The sequence below is a fragment of the Salvelinus namaycush genome, chromosome 20, assembly GCF_016432855.1.
Source record: "Salvelinus namaycush isolate Seneca chromosome 20, SaNama_1.0, whole genome shotgun sequence".
Lineage (NCBI taxonomy): Eukaryota > Metazoa > Chordata > Actinopteri > Salmoniformes > Salmonidae > Salvelinus > Salvelinus namaycush.
Window position 1 is genome coordinate 55,948,615 of NC_052326.1, and position 16,456 is coordinate 55,965,070.

The 16,456-nt window shown below is 43.9% G+C and overlaps 1 protein-coding gene across 1 annotated transcript in view; it reads right to left on the reverse strand.

Moving 5' to 3' along the window:
• Nucleotides 1-15,815, reverse strand: part of LOC120064879 (dedicator of cytokinesis protein 3-like) — a 112,055-nt gene extending 96,240 nt beyond the window's left edge. The window contains 1 exon segment of the mRNA XM_039015471.1: nt 15,066-15,815. Within this exon segment, the coding sequence (XP_038871399.1) occupies nt 15,066-15,815 (750 nt within the window).
• Between the last annotated feature and the right edge of the window lie 641 nt (nt 15,816-16,456).

Sequence of the window (16,456 nt, forward strand, 5' to 3'; positions counted from 1 at the left end):
CTGGCTACCTCAAGGCTGCACCTGGATCCTGGGGGCTGTCCCTGGCCTGACTATCTCATGGCTGCACCTGGATCCTGGGGGCTGTCCCTGGCCTGACTATCTCAATGCTGCACCTGGAGGTCTGGGCGTAAATATATTTAGGACATAAAAGGGTTATTCGGCTGTTCCCATAGGAGAACCCTTTGGAGAACCCTTTTTGGTTTCAGGTAGCACCCTTTTGGGTTTTTTCTGCAGTCTAGATTTGTTTCCTTGGTAATGAGACCAGTCCAATCTGTCTCAAATGGCTGCTTTCTACTCCCTGTAGTGCACTCTGGTCAAAAGTCATGCACTTTATGGGGTATACGGAGTCACTTGGGACACAACCACACAACCTACTGTAGATGAAATAATGAGAGCTGGTTTGACCTGGTCAGGTCCCATGATCAGGAACAACTCTGGGCCATAGTTATTTAGTCAGGTCCCATGATCAGGAACAACTCTGGGCCATAGTTATTTAGTCAGGTTCCATGATCAGGAACAACTCTGGGCCATAGTTATTTAGTCAGGTCCCATGATCAGGAACAACTCTGGGCCATAGTTATTTAGTCAGGTTCCATGATCAGGAACAACTCTGGGCCATAGTTATTTAGTCAGGTCCCATGATCAGGAACAACTCTGGGCCATAGTTATTTAGTCCAGTCATATGATCAGGAACAACTCTGGGCCATAGTTATTTAGTCCAGTCCCATGATCAGGAACAACTCTGGGCCAAAGTTATTTAGTTCCTGGTCAGGGGAAACTCCTGACCCTGCCAAACGAAACAAAGCCAAGACAAGGCACAGACAGACAGACAGACAGACAGACAGACAGACAGACAGACAGGCAGGCAGACAGGCAGGCAGACAGGCAGGCAGACAGACAGACATAGACGGCCAGTGTCTCTGTTCCTCAGCTCGTTTTATCCGACCTAATAGGAAACCGATTCCCATCAGCTCTCTCTCAGGATAATGAGTAAAGGTATGGCACACTACAGAGAACACCATTTCACATCTACAGTAAATGATTTAGGTCTAGCTGAGTTAAATAGTGACCCATTGTCTGACACCACAGTCATTAAAGTAAACCCACAACCAGGAAATGGGAAATGCAATGTGCTTTTAAACTGCAGCCGCCCATCAATAATCATGTGTCATCTTTAAGCATGCAGCACCAAGACTACAGAGAAGGGAGAGAGAGGTTATTGACCGAGCTACAGAGCTGCACATCCACTGTCACTTACTCTTAAGTGGAACATTCATTCCCAACCCTGCAAACCTTTATTTTCTTCTCATCTTCTCCTCAGTTTGAACTCATGACTGTCCATCCCTCCCTCCTCTCCTTCCCTCCTGTCCTCCCATCTCTCATTTCCTCCTCTCCCTCCCTCCTCTCCTTCCTTCCTTCCTCTCCCACCCCCTTCCTTCATCTCTTTCCCTCCTCTCCTCCCTCCTCCACTTCCTCCTCTCCTCCCTCCCTTCCTTCCTCCCTCCCTCCCTCCCTCCCTCCCTCCCTTCCTTCCTTCCTTCCTTCCTTCCTTCATCTCTTTCCCTCCTCTCCTTCCTCCTCTCCTCCCTCCCTCCCTCCCTCCCTCCCTCCCTCCCTTCCTTCCTTCCTCTCCTCCTCCCTCCTCTCCTTCCTTCCTTCCTTCCTTCCTCTCCTCCTCCCTCCTCTCCTTACTTCCTCTCTTCCCTCCTCACCCCCCCCTCTCCTCCCTCCTCTCCTCCCTCATCTACTTCCCTCCTCTCCTCCCTGCTCTCCTTCCCTCCTCCCCTTCCCTCCTCTCCTTCCCTCCTCTCCTTCCTCTCCCTCCACTCCTCTCCTTCCTTTCTCTCCTTTCCTCCTCTCCTCCCCTACACTCCATCTCCTTTTATTTTATTCTACTCAGTTTCAACTCATGTTTCACGCCAGTGAATACACACTGTTCCATCACTTCTTCTTCTGTCCTCCAGACTGACTCTTCTCTGAACTCCATGTCTCTTCTCTAATCCAGGTAAAAGTAGCGTCACCTCTCCTCACGGGAGACTCAGATCTACTCTCTCTCCTCCTTGTCCCTGTTATTCTGTTCATCTGCCATGTCTACACACCTGTCTTAAAACAGGGCATTTTGGGACAGTATTGAAGAACTAAGACATCCTTCTGATAGGAGAGGATTAAACTCTCTACACCAGTCATCTAAATGACGCATAATGTGTGAACTTTTCTGAAAAACACACACACACACAGCTTAAGATGACACTGATACAGATGTAGGATCTTAATTTGATCAAGCTGAGCAAGAGACATTTTAAACTTGTAGTGTCTTTGAGGTTTAAAAAGGCTACTGAAGTTTGTACTTTGTAATTTCAGATTTGAATAGGAATTCCTTACAGATTCCTTACAAAAAAAATTATCAACCCCTACATCTGTAGATTCTGTCCACGGTTGTGTCTCTCAGTTTCTTCTCACGTCACTGCGTCCGTCTGGCAGAGAACACAAGGCTGCAGAATCACATCACACTCTCTCTCTCAGAGCATAACAACAAAACAACAAGCTGCAGAGGCCAGGAGAGGACACGGCAGGACAGGGGTGGACAGGAGAGGACACGGCAGGACAGGGGTGGCCAGGAGAGGAGGTGCCAGTGGAACTGGGTTACAGACTACCAGACCACCCCTTACAAGGACACCAGACACGGCCTGACTATCAATGTGTTTGTGTTCACATTTCACATAGCACCAACCCTGTTCTCTGTCTCTGTCTCTATCTCTCGCTCTCAATTACATTTGTCAATTTAAGGGGCTTTATTGGCATGGGAAACATATTTTTTCAGTGAAATGTGAAATGGTGAAAAGGGAAATGGTTAATAAACAAAATTCTCTCTCTATGGGACATTTCTGGTTATCTTTTACTTCAGCTCTTTACTTTAATGCTTTTACATTTTTGTTCAGTGTACATGTCACTATATCCCCATCCCCAACAGAGGAACACCTTTGCCCTGTTATTTTGTTCAAGCTGGGCTGAAGCATGTTGAGGCACGTCTGCTAGTCTCTATGCCTTGTTTTTTAGTTCTTCCATTATCTTCTTATGTGATACCAGACTGCCACAGCCTCGAGAACAGCAGACAGGTCACAAAATGTGTTTTTGTTTTCCAGAATGTAGATGTTTTGTGCTCCCAATTTGTTCAGGGTTAGACAGAAACAAAATCACTAGTGGGAACGTCAACTGAAAACCTCCTCGGGGGAAAGACAATTTTTTTTTTTTTCTGACCCCTAGACTTAATTATTCAATGTGTCTCCTTGTCTCCTCAAAAATGTGCTCACTATTTTTAGATCGCAAACAGGTGGTAAGAATGGCTTGTGAAGTCAAGTACACACTACAGTATATCCAACTAGCATGTTTGGTTCATTGGAAATTGTGTGAACGTACGTTTTTGGTTTCCCATTGTTTCTGGGAACGAAGCCATACGTTTCCTTACTGGTAAACCCTTTACGTATTTATTTTTTAGAACAGAAGTCAACATTTCGCCTGTTATGTGAATGTACATTTTTCGGTAGCAGGGAAGTTCTGAGAACGTTTTATTATGGTTCACTGAGAGTTTTCATGGGAGGTTTTTATTAACGTTCTGAGAATTGGTGAATTTGGAAACCTGCAGTAGACGTTATGCTGAAGTACTGAAATTCCCACAGAAGAATGTTGTTCCTTAACATTCTCTGAACTATTTCAGAACATTCCCAATGTCAAAGCTGGAGAACGTTCCTAGAACATTACTAAAAATGTAATTAAATGTACACGTTTGAACTTTTAGGAAACGTTTTGTTACAAGTAATGAAATACCCCAAAAAATTTAGCTATTTTGTCAAGTTCCTGAAAATGTTCTGCGAATGTTCCAAAGCCAAGCAACCATCCTACACCATTCCCAGAAAGATGTGGAAAGGTTGAATGCAAAATAACCATAGGAAAGTGTACACAGAAGTATACTGTACATATTGGTTAAGCAATGTGAAAGATGGATCTTATTCTAGTTTTCTTGATTCCTACGTGTTCTATCTAACCTCAGACCCATCTGAACGTGCATAGATACAGTACACATCACATGAACATCCTGTTGATGGACAACAACAAAAAACAATAAGCAACAGCCTCAAGCACACACAGATCTAGAATTAGATCAGGCTCTCCATATCCAACTACCAGCTCCTTCTCAGATCAAACACTGGTCCCCTAATTAGAACCTGAAGTGGTTGCCATAGCGCCCATGGTTGCCATGGTGTTGTGTTGGTTGGTTGGATACAGAATGGTGATGGGGTAAGTGAATGTGATGATGGTGATACAACACATATAAATACGACTCCAGTGCCATCCATCCATAGGGTGTCTGGGATATGGAGATAAGATGCATCGCAGCGTATGATAGCTGCCCTACGTGATGAAAGGTAAAGAAAACATAATGGTATTGAACTACCCTCCACCCTCCACCTTCATCCTCTATCCTTCCCTTTGGAACCATCCAAGAGGAAATAACCTGTAGCGAATTGAGTACTTCAGCTGTAGCAGGGTAGAGGAGCATTACACTGCCGGAAGATTTATTTGAATAAAATAAAACCAGTGACATTGCAGATAGCGAGGAGAAAAGAAGACAGGAGAACAGAAGACAGGTGGTTTTCATAGCGCTAGGTTAATATAAAGAGAAAGAAAAGAGAATCCTTTTGTAACATCCTGTCCCCCATTGTTTTGACTTGCCTGGTTCAATTCTGCATATATTTTCCTGCTGAGGAATCAAAGACGATGGGTTTCCTACACCACCAGGCAGCAGTCATCTCTGCCTGCGTCCAAAATGGCACCCTATTCCCTATTTAGTGAATTGACCAGGGCCCATAGGGAGCCATTTGGGACGCGATCTCTGTCTGACAACAGCCCCGCTGCTGTGTGACTTAAAAGTGCACTACACAATTTTGGCTCCGTTTTAATTGTCCCAGACAAGTTTTGTGATTTTGTCGTCACAAAATCTGCAATGCTCTTGTAACGTGAGATGATGAGATGTGCAACACTCTTGTAGCGTGAGATGTTGAGATGTGCAACGACACGTTTTGAGAATGGTGATCAGCAATAGCCAATGAGAGCTCGCCAGACAAGAAGCCTGTAAGATCATGACGTTGTATCACATCACCCAGAATGAACAGACTCTGGAGCAGGACCGATTGACTACTATTAGGATGCGTTTGTTTCTGGCCGAAGTGTCAAGTCGTTACAGCTCTGAAATTCACAAGCAATGTTATTCAATAAAAAATGTATGGCAAGCGTGAATGTCTGACTGAAACCATCGATGAGGCTACTTTACTCATCGTTAGTGATTGTGTATTTATTCCTTGTGTTATTATTTTAATATTTGTTCTATATTTTTCTCTCTGCATTGTTGTGAAGGGTCCGTAAGTAAGCATGTCACTGTTAGTCTACACCTGTTGTTTAATAAGCATGTGACAAATAACATTTTATGTGATTTGAGCCCCAGCTCCTTCTAGCTATCTAATCACATCATCACATCCTTGTTTTTTCGTGATACATCTTGGTGGTATGGAGAATCCTCACGACCAACTGAAGAATTTTGTAGTGTGTGACTCCCCGTTTGTGGCAGATCGTTTAGTGTACACACCACTACAATGGCAAGACAAAAAAACGACAGGAAAGATGGTCGTTTAATGTGAGAGGCTCTTCAACGTTAGGATTTTTAAAAGTTGTGTAGTTTCCGCACCGTAACACCTGGCATTACTGCTACCGCCACCGCCCGCCTGTGATCGGTTCCTGATTGGAAGGGAAGCTCCGTCATTAAGGGATGATAACCTGTGATGTCCTCTGGTGGATGTTGTTTCTGATCTACACCAGAAAGGCCCAAAGGTCTCCACTAGCCACTAGACCAGGGTCATCAACTAGATTAGTGTGCACCACCACTTTGACAAGACAAAAAACTACAGGAAAGACAGTTGTAATAAGGATCGTACCCTCCATCCCTTCCTCCCTCCCTCCCTCATCCATTCCTCCCTCCCTCATCCCTTCCTCTGTCCCTCATCCCTCCCTCCCTCCTTCATCCAATTTTCGCCTAAAATGACATACCCAAATCTAACTGCCTGTAGCTCAGGACCTGAAGCAAGGATATGCATATTCTTGATACCATTTGAAAGGAAACACTTTGGAGTTTGTGGAAATGTGATATTAATGTAGGAGAATATAACACATTAGATCTGGTAAAAGAAATGCAAGAGAAAGACCACAATGTATTATTCCAGTTCAGGCGCAATTTAGCAGTGTATGTGCAAAGTTTTAGACTGATCCAATGAACCGTTGCATTTCTGTTCAAAATGTTGTATAAATTCTGCCTAAATGTGCCTAATTGGTTTACTGATACATGTTCAAGTTCATAACTGTGCACTCTCCTCAAACAATAGCATGGTATTACACTGCTCAAAAAAATAAAGGGAACACTTAAACAACACAATGTAACTCCAAGTCAATCACACTTCTGTGAAATCAAACTGTCCACTTAGGAAGCAACACTGATTGACAATAAATTTCACATGCTGTTGTGCAAATGGAATAGACAAAAGGTGGAAATTATAGGCAATTAGCAAGACACCCCCAATAAAGGAATGGTTCTGCAGGTGGTGACCACAGACCACTTCTCAGTTCCTATGCTTCCTGGCTGATGTTTTGGTCACTTTTGAATGCTGGCGGCGCTTTCACTCTAGTGGTAGCATGAGACGGAGTCTACAACCCACACAAGTGGCTCAGGTAGTGCAGTTCATCCAGGATGGCACATCAATGCGAGCTGTGGCAAAAAGGTTTGCTGTGTCTGTCAGCGTAGTGTCCAGAGCATGGAGGCGCTACCAGGAGACAGGCCAGTACATCAGGAGACGTGGAGGAGGCCGTAGGAGGGCAACAACCCAGCAGCAGGACCGCTACCTCCGCCTTTGTGCAAGGAGGTGCACTGCCAGAGCCCTGCAAAATGACCTCCAGCAGGCCACAAATGTGCATTGCCTGTCTCCTGGTAGCGCCTCCATGCTCTGGACACTACGCTGACAGACACAGCAAACCTTTTTGCCACAGCTCGCATTGATGTGCCATCCTGGATGAACTGCACTACCTGAGCCACTTGTGTGGGTTGTAGACTCCGTCTCATGCTACCACTAGAGTGAAAGCACCGGCAGTATTCAAAAGTGACCAAAACATCAGCCAGGAAGCATAGGAACTGAGAAGTGGTCTGTGGTCACCACCTGCAGAACCATTCCTTTATTGGGGGTGTCTTGCTAATTGCCTATAATTTCCACCTTTTGTCTATTCCATTTGCACAACAGCATGTGAAATTTATTGTCAATCAGTGTTGCTTCCTAAGTGGACAGTTTGATTTCACAGAAGTGTGATTGACTTGGAGTTACATTGTGTTGTTTAAGTGTTCCCTTTATTTTTTTTGAGCAGTGTATTTCACTGTAAAAGCTACTGTAAATTGAACAGTGCAGTTAGATTAACAAGAATTTAAGCTCTCTGCCCATATCTGATATGTCTATGTCCTGGGAAATGTTCTTGTCTGTAACGGCTTTCGTCAGTAGAAGGAGAGGAGGACCAAAGCGCAGCGTGGTGCATATCCATAATTTATTAGAATACTTCTCAATATGAACAAAAACAATAAACAGACAAAAAACCAACGAAGCTACAGTCCCGAACTAGTGAACACAGAAAAAAACAGGAACACACGAACAGGAACAATCACCCACAAACCAACAGTGAAAACAGGCACCTTAATATGGTTCCCAATCAGAGACAATGCAAAACACCTGCCTCTGATTGAGAACCATATCAGGCCAAATGACAAACCTCAACATAGAAACACATAACATAGACTGCCCACCCCAACTCACGCCCTGACCATACTAACTAAAGACAAAAACAAAGGAAAATAAAGGTCAGAACGTGACATTGTCACTTTCAACCTCATGCTAATCACATTAGCCTACGTTAGCGCAACCAAGGGGGGGGGGGGGGGGGGGGGGTCACCAAACCCGTAGAGGTTAATTTGAGAGGATCATCAACTAGATCAGCCGCGGGACAATTTTTTGGGGAACGGATAGTCAGGGGGCCGGAAGACGGCAAATTGACCGCAAGAAGCCCAAACAGATATAATATTTGATTAAAACATAATAATTTAAAACCTTGCTTACATTTGTATACAATCACATAGATCTATCTTTCTTTTATGGGTGGGAATAATTTGGAACAGATTTCCAAAATGAAAATCACTTGGGGATAAGACATAATAAAACATAAAAAATTGAATAAATTGTTTTTGCTGAAAAACATTGGGGGGCAAAATAAAATCACTGCCAGTTGGGGAACCCTGAGCTAGACTTAGATCAAAGTAACATTGTGCATTAGGGTGGAACGTTAAAGACATGCTCTGGAACTTTGGCGACTAGTAGTATTTTTTAAATCCCCTGCTTTGGGCTTGATGTCCCACATGCCTCCCAGCCAGACACCCACCAAATCTACCCATGCCTTCAAGCTAGCCACTCACCAAATCTACCCATGCCTCCCAGTCAACCACCATCAAACCCACCCATGCCTTCAAGCCAGCCACTCACTAAATCTACCCATGCCTTCAAGCCAGCCACTCACTAAATCTACCCATGCCTTCAAGCCAGCCACTCACCAAATCTACCCATGCCTTCAAGCCAGCCACTCACTAAATCTACCCATGCCTTCAAGCTAGCCACTCACTAAATCTACCCATGCCTTCAAGCTAGCCACTCACTAAATCTACCCATGCCTTCAAGCTAGCCACTCACTAAATCTACCCATGCCTTCAAGCTAGCCACCCACCAAATCTACCCATGCCTTCAAGCTAGCCACCCACCAAATCTACCCATGCCTTAAAGCCAGCCACTCACCAAATCTACCCATGCCTCCCAGCCAGCCACTCACCAAATCTACCCATGCCTCCCAGCCAGCCACCCACCAAATCTACCCATGCCTCCCAGCCAGCAACCCACCAAATCTACCCATGCCTTCAAGCTAGCCACCCACCAAATCTACCCATGCCTTCAAGCTAGCCACTCACCAAATCTACCCATGCCTCCCAGCCAGCCACCCACCAAATCTACCCATGCCTTTAAGCTAGCCACTCACCAAATCCACCAATGCCTTCAAGCTAGCCACCCACCAAACCCACCAATGCCTTCAAGCCTCCTTTGCTTCTTGCTGGCTTAAGGCTGCTAAGCGAACAAAGCGATACTCTCTTGGAGTTTTACTTTGGCTGAGTGATTAAATTAGGAGATGATATTGATTGGAACACTGTGCCCTGTGTCCCTCCCTCCCTCCCTCTCTCCCGCCATCCCTCCCACCCTCCCCTGTGAAAAAGAGAGGACTGTCTGTCGCTCATTATATTTTCATGTCAAGTCCTCCTCTCTTTATATCCCTGTATTCTTCCTGACAGATCATTTACAGGCTGGCTGGGCTCCGGGCGGTGCTGTGCCATGGGGGGTTAGGAGGAAAGCACAAAAAATAAATAATCACTTAAGGAGTGCTGAGTGAACGATTCACACCACACCGCACCAAAACAGCACTGCCCTGACGTGTAACTCACAACACAGAGAGAGAGAGAGAGAGAGGGGGGGGGGGGGGGGGGGAGAGAGAGAGAGGGGGGGGGGAAGAGAGAGAGGGAACGAGAAAGAGAGAGAGAGAGCATACTCATGCAAAGTGCATCTCAACTCAACTCTCTCTGTTGTATTCATGTGTGCTTATTAAATGTTGTTGAAGTAACTTGCTGTGGTTGGGTTGCTGTCAACAGAAAATTAAACCCTGGATATCCAGCAGCATCGAACAGTGTTCTAAAGTGCTGACCTGGCTGTAGCTTGTGCTTCACAGATTAACCTAAGTGGAGCAGAGAGACTGTTTCTGTTTCTCCAGTCTACAGATAAACCTAGGAGGGATAGAAGAGCAGAGAGACTGTTTCTGTTTCTCCAGTCTACAGATAAACCTAGGAGGGATAGCAGAGCAGAGAGACTGTTTCTGTTTCTCCAGTCTACAGATAAACCTAGGAGGGATAGCAGAGCAGACAGACTGTTTCTGTTTCTCCAGTCTACAGATAAACCTAGGAGGGATAGAAGAGCAGAGAGACTGTTTCTGTTTCTCCAGTCTACAGATAAACCTAGGAGGGATAGAAGAGCAGAGACTGTTTCTGTTTCTCCAGTCTACAGATAAACCTAGGAGGGATAGAAGAGCAGAGAGACTGTTTCTGTTTCTCCAGTCTACAGATAAACCTAGGAGGGATAGCAGAGCAGAGAGACTGTTTCTGTTTCTCCAGTCTACAGATAAACCTAGGAGGGATAGCAGAGCAGAGAGACTGTTTCTGTTTCTCCAGTCTACAGATAAACCTAGGAGGGATAGCAGAGCAGAGAGACTGTTTCTGTTTCTCCAGTCTACAGGCTGTTTAAGATTAAACAAACCTCGGGTCCCATCATCATCACTTTACTACTACAGCCTTATTAATCCCACTCTTCATCCCTCCCTCATCCATCCCTTCCTCCCTCAATCCATCACTCCCTCCTTCCCTCATCCATCCATCCCTCCCTCACTCATCCATCCCTTCCTCCATCCCTCATCCATTCCTCCCTCCCTCCATAATCCCTTCCTCCCTCACATCCATTCATCCCTCCCTCATCCATTCCTTCCTCCCTCCCTCCCTCCCTCACCCATCCCTTCCTCCCCCCTGCCCCCTCCCTCCCTCCCTCATCCCTTCCTGCCTCATCCATTCCTTCCTCCCTCATCCATTCCTCATCCGTCCCTTCCTCACTCTCTCATCCCTCCCTGCCTATTCCATTCCTTCCTTCCTTCCTTCTTCCCTCCCTCCCTCCCTCCCTCCCTCCCTCATCCATCCATTCCTCCCTCCCTCATCCCTTCCTGCCTCATCCATTCCTTCCCCCCTCCCTCATTCATTCCTTCCTCCCTCCCTCCACCTACACTACTGGACCTCTACTACTGATGACTTGCCAGACGTGCTGTGTGTGTGTGTTTGTGTGTACGTGCCCCTATGTGAAGTTGGTAGCTACATAGCTGTGGCTACTGCAGCGGGTTTTTTTAATATGGGAAAGTAATTCTGAGCTAATGCTCTGCTGACAGCTACAATGGATGTTCTGAGCTGAGGTTACAAATCAGGAGATTGAAGGTGGCAGCAGAGTGGACCTGGCTGAAATACTACTATGGATGTGTCCCAAATGGCAGCCTATTCCTTATACAGTGCACTACTTTTGACCAGGGCTCTATATGGACTAGGGTGCCATTTGGCAGGCATCCTAAGACTCAGGCCTTCATTTCCACTGGCCCTTTAATTTTGGGTTTCCTATTGAGTAAATGGCCGGACCAATACATGTCTGTAAAGTTCTTTATTGGTGGAGCTACTGTAGGAAGGCAGTTGAAGTGGTAAGTACAGTATGAGTCAGAAAGTAGGGGTATTGTGTGTAGATTGTGGATCAGAAAACCAGTCAGTATCTGGTGTACACCACAATTTGATAAGGCTGTTGATTGTGGCCTGATGTTCCTCTCCTCTTCAATGGCCGTGTTGAAGTTGCTGTATATTGGCAGGAACTGGAACACACTGTCATACACATTGATCCAGAGCATCCCAAACATGCTCAATGGGTGACATGCAGGCCACGTAAGAACTGGGACATCTTCCAGGAAGTGTGTACAGATCCTTGCGACATGAGGCTGTGCATTATCATGATGAAACATGAGGTGATGGCGACAGATGAATGGGACGACAATGACCCTCAGGATCTCGTCACGGTATCGCGATGCATTCAAATTGCCATAGATAAAAGGCAATTATGTTCATTGTCCGTAGTTTATGCCTGCCCATCAAAAAACCTGGTTGCTGTTCATTTTGTACAAGCTGGACATGCTATTAGTTCTCTGAGATACATTGGAATAGAAATGTTACAGGGGAGGGGACATTGAGAGGAAACTTCTTCAAAGGGAATCTTTTTGGATCCACAGGCTCAACACACTGTCTCCTCTTGGCCTTAACGAGGAGTTTGACCTAAAAACGCTTTTATAGCTTCAAAACGTCCAAATTATTTAGTTTTTTTATCCTAATTTAAATTATGTATTTGCAGTACCAGTCAAAAGTTTGGACACACCTACAGTACTCATTCAAGGGTTTTTCTTTATTTTTACTATTTTCTACATTGTAGAATAATAGTTAAGACATCAAAACTATGAAATAACACATATGGAATCATGTAGTAACCAAAAAAGTGTTAAACAAATCAAAATGTATTTTAGATTTTAGATTCTTCGAAGTAGCCGCCCTTTACCTTGATGACAGCTTTGCACAGCAAACCGCTCACCCACATGGCACCATACACGCTGCCACCTGCCAGGTACAGTTGAATCCGGGCTTCATCCGTGAAGAGCACACTTCTCCAGCGTACCAGTGGCAATCGAAGGAGAGCATTTTACCACTGAAGTCAGTTACGCTGAACTGCAGTCAGGTCAAGACCCTGGTGAGGACGACGAGTACGCAGATGAGCTTCCCTGAGACGGTTTCTGAGTTTGTGCAGAAATATTTGGTTGTGCAAACCCACAGTTTCATCAGCTGCCTGGGTGGCTGGTCTCAGACGATCCCGGAGGTGAAGAAGCCGCATGTGGAGGTCCTGGGCTGGCGTGGTTACACGTGGTCTGCGGTTGTGAGGCCAGTTGGACGTACTGCCAAATTCTCTAAAACGATGTTGGTGGCAGGTTATGGTAGAGAAATGAACATTCAGCATGCCAAGTTCCCTCAAAAGTTGAGACATCTGTGGCATTGTCTTGTGTGACAAAACTACACATTTTAGAATGGCCTTTTACAGTCCCCCAGCACAAGGTGCACCTGTGTAATGGTCATGCTGTTTAATCAGCTTCTTGATATGCCACACCTGTCAGGTGTATGGATTATCTTGGCAAAGGAGAACTGCTCACTAACCAGGATGTAAACAAATTTGTGCACAAAATTTGAAAGAAATACGCATTTTTTTTGCGCATGGAACCTTTCTGGGATCTTTAATTAAGCTCATGTTTGCTATTTTACAGTATGTCATGTCTGTTATGTTACAGTATGTCATGTCTGTTATGTTACAGTATGTCATGTTTGCTATTTTACAGTATGTCATGTCTGTTATGTGACAGTATGTCATGTCTGTTATGTTACAGTATGTCATGTCTGTTATGTTACAGTATGTCATGTCTGTTATGTTACAGTATGTCATGTCTGTTATGTTACAGTATGTCATGTCTGTTATGTTACAGTATGTCATGTCTTTTATGTTACAATATGTCATGTCTGTTATGTTACAGTATGTCATGTCTTTTATGTTACAATAGGCCATGTCTTTTATGTTACAATAGGCCATGTCTTTTATGTTACAATAGGTCATGTCTGTTATGTCATGTCTGTTATGTTACTGTATGTCATGTCTGTTATGTTACAATAGGCCATGTCTTTTATGTTACAATAGGTCATGTCTGTTATGTCATGTCTGTTATGTTACTGTATGTCATGTCTGTTATGTTACAATAGGCCATGTCTTTTATGTTACAATAGGCCATGTCTTTTATGTTACAATAGGTCATGTCTGTTATGTCATGTCTGTTATGTTACTGTATGTCATGTCTGTTATGTTACAGTATGTCATGTCTGTTATGTTACAGTATGACAGGTCTGTTATGTTACAGTATGTCATGTCTTTTATGTTACAATAGGCCATGTCTGTTATGTCATGTCTGTTATGTTACTGTATGTCATGTCTGTTATGTTACAATAGGTTATGTCTGTTATGTTACAGTATGTCATGTCTGTTATGTTACAGTATGTCATGTCTGTTATGTTACAGTATGTCATGTCTGTTATGTTACAGTATGTCATGTCTGTTATGTTACAGTATGTCATGTCTTTTATGTTACAATATGTCATGTCTGTTATGTTACAGTATGTCATGTCTTTTATGTTACAATAGGCCATGTCTTTTATGTTACAATAGGCCATGTCTTTTATGTTACAATAGGTCATGTCTGTTATGTCATGTCTGTTATGTTACAGTATGTCATGTCTGTTATGTTACAGTATGACAGGTCTGTTATGTTACAGTATGTCATGTCTTTTATGTTACAATAGGCCATGTCTGTTATGTCATGTCTGTTATGTTACTGTATGTCATGTCTGTTATGTTACAATAGGTTATGTCTGTTATGTTACAGTATGTCATGTCTGTTATGTTACAGTATGCCATGTCTGTTATGTTACAGTATGTCATGTCTGTTATGTTACAATATGTCATGTCTGTTATGTTACTGTATGTCATGTCTGTTATGTTACAGTATGTCATGTCTGTTATGTTACAGTATGTCATGTCTTTTATGTTACAATAGGCCATGTCTGTTATGTCATGTCTGTTATGTTACTGTATGTCATGTCTGTTATGTTACAGTATGTCATGTCTGTTATGTTACAGTATGTCATGTCTGTTATGTTACTGTATGTCATGTCTGTTATGTTACTGTATGTCATGTCTGTTATGTTACTGTATGTCATGTCTGTTATGTTACTGTATGTCATGTCTGTTATGTTACAGTATGTCATGTCTGTTATGTTACAGTATGTCATGCCTGTTATGTTACAGTATGTCATGTCTGTTATGTTACAGTATGTCATGTCTGTTATGTTACAGTATGTCATGTCTGTTATGTTACTGTTAGTGCCTCTAATGCACTCAGAGTAGAAACAGCCTGACAGTACAATGTGTGATGATCCACACACACACACACACACACACACACACACACACACACACACACACACACACACACACACACACACACACACACACACACACACACACACACACACACACACACACACACACACACACACACAGTGATTGGGTAGAGTGGATACCAGAAGGAGCTATTTACTTTGACTGTATGTTGTGTTGTAGTGTTATTATGGCTCTACATGGAACCATGACAACAGAATGTTTGAAGTAGTACATATCTACAGCAGAGTAGTACATCTCTACAGCAGAGTAGTACATCTCTACAGCAGAGTAGTACATCACTACAGCAGAGTAGTACATCTCTACAGCAGAGTAGTACATCTCTACAGCAGAGTAGTACATCTCTACAGCAGAGTAGAACATCTCTACAGCAGAGTAGAACATCTCTACAGCAGAGTAGTACATATCTACAGCAGAGTAGTACATATCTACAGCAGAGTAGTACATCACTACAGCAGAGTAGTACATCACTACAGCAGAGTAGTACATATCTACAGCAGAGTAGTACATCTCTACAGCAGAGTAGTACATCTCTACAGCAGAGTAGTACATCTCTACAGCAGAGTAGTACATCTCTACAGCAGAGTAGTACATCTCTACAGCAGAGTAGTACATCTCTACAGCAGAGTAGTACATCTCTACAGCAGAGTAGTACATCTCTACAGCAGAGTAGTACATCACTACAGAAGAGTAGTACATCATTACAGCAGAGTAGTACATCACTACAGCAGAGTAGTACATCACTACAGCAGAGTAGTACATATCTACAGCAGAGTAGTACATATCTACAGCAGAGTAGTACATCTCTACAGCAGAGTAGTACATCTCTACAGCAGAGTAGTACATCACTACAGAAGAGTAGTACATCATTACAGCAGAGTAGTACATCACTACAGCAGAGTAGTACATATCTACAGCAGAGTAGTACATCACTACAGCAGAGTAGTACATATCTACAGCAGAGTAGTACATCACAACTGTGTTCCAAGATGGCATAGCAGTTCAGACGTCTTTTTTTGTTCCTTGTCTTGTCGTGTCCTGTATACATATATATTTACACCTTTCTTCGCATATCTTTATATATTTTATTATCCAAGAACTCAACTACAAAAGCTTTCCTGCAACCCGCCTCACCAATTACAAAAAAAAGTATTATTTACCTCAAATCTGAAAATCCACAGTGGTAGCTAGCCAGAGGCTAACCAGAAGCCGGCCGAAACTAGCCAGAAGCTAGCCGGAAGCTACCCAGAAGCTAACTAGAAGCTAGCCAGTAGCTGATCTGAAGCTGCCCAGAAGTTAGCCGGTTTGCTGACTAGCGTTGGTGTTTCAGCTGCCCACGTTTTGTGGTCTTCAGCTATTCCTTTAGCTCGATAATCTATCGGCACTTTTGTGCAACGCGACTCGGACCGGAGCATACCGGGCCTATTTTTCTCAGTGTCCCCGGATTTCAGCCGCAGGCTCTGGACGTTTGCACCTTGATTTCGCAGCTAGCTAGCTGCAAACCGTGTGACTATTGGCTTACGTCGATCCCGGAGCAAACTTAAATTATTCCGGAGCTAGCCAGCTGAGGAGTTCCATCAGCCATTCCTGGGCTACAGTCACCTATCCGGACC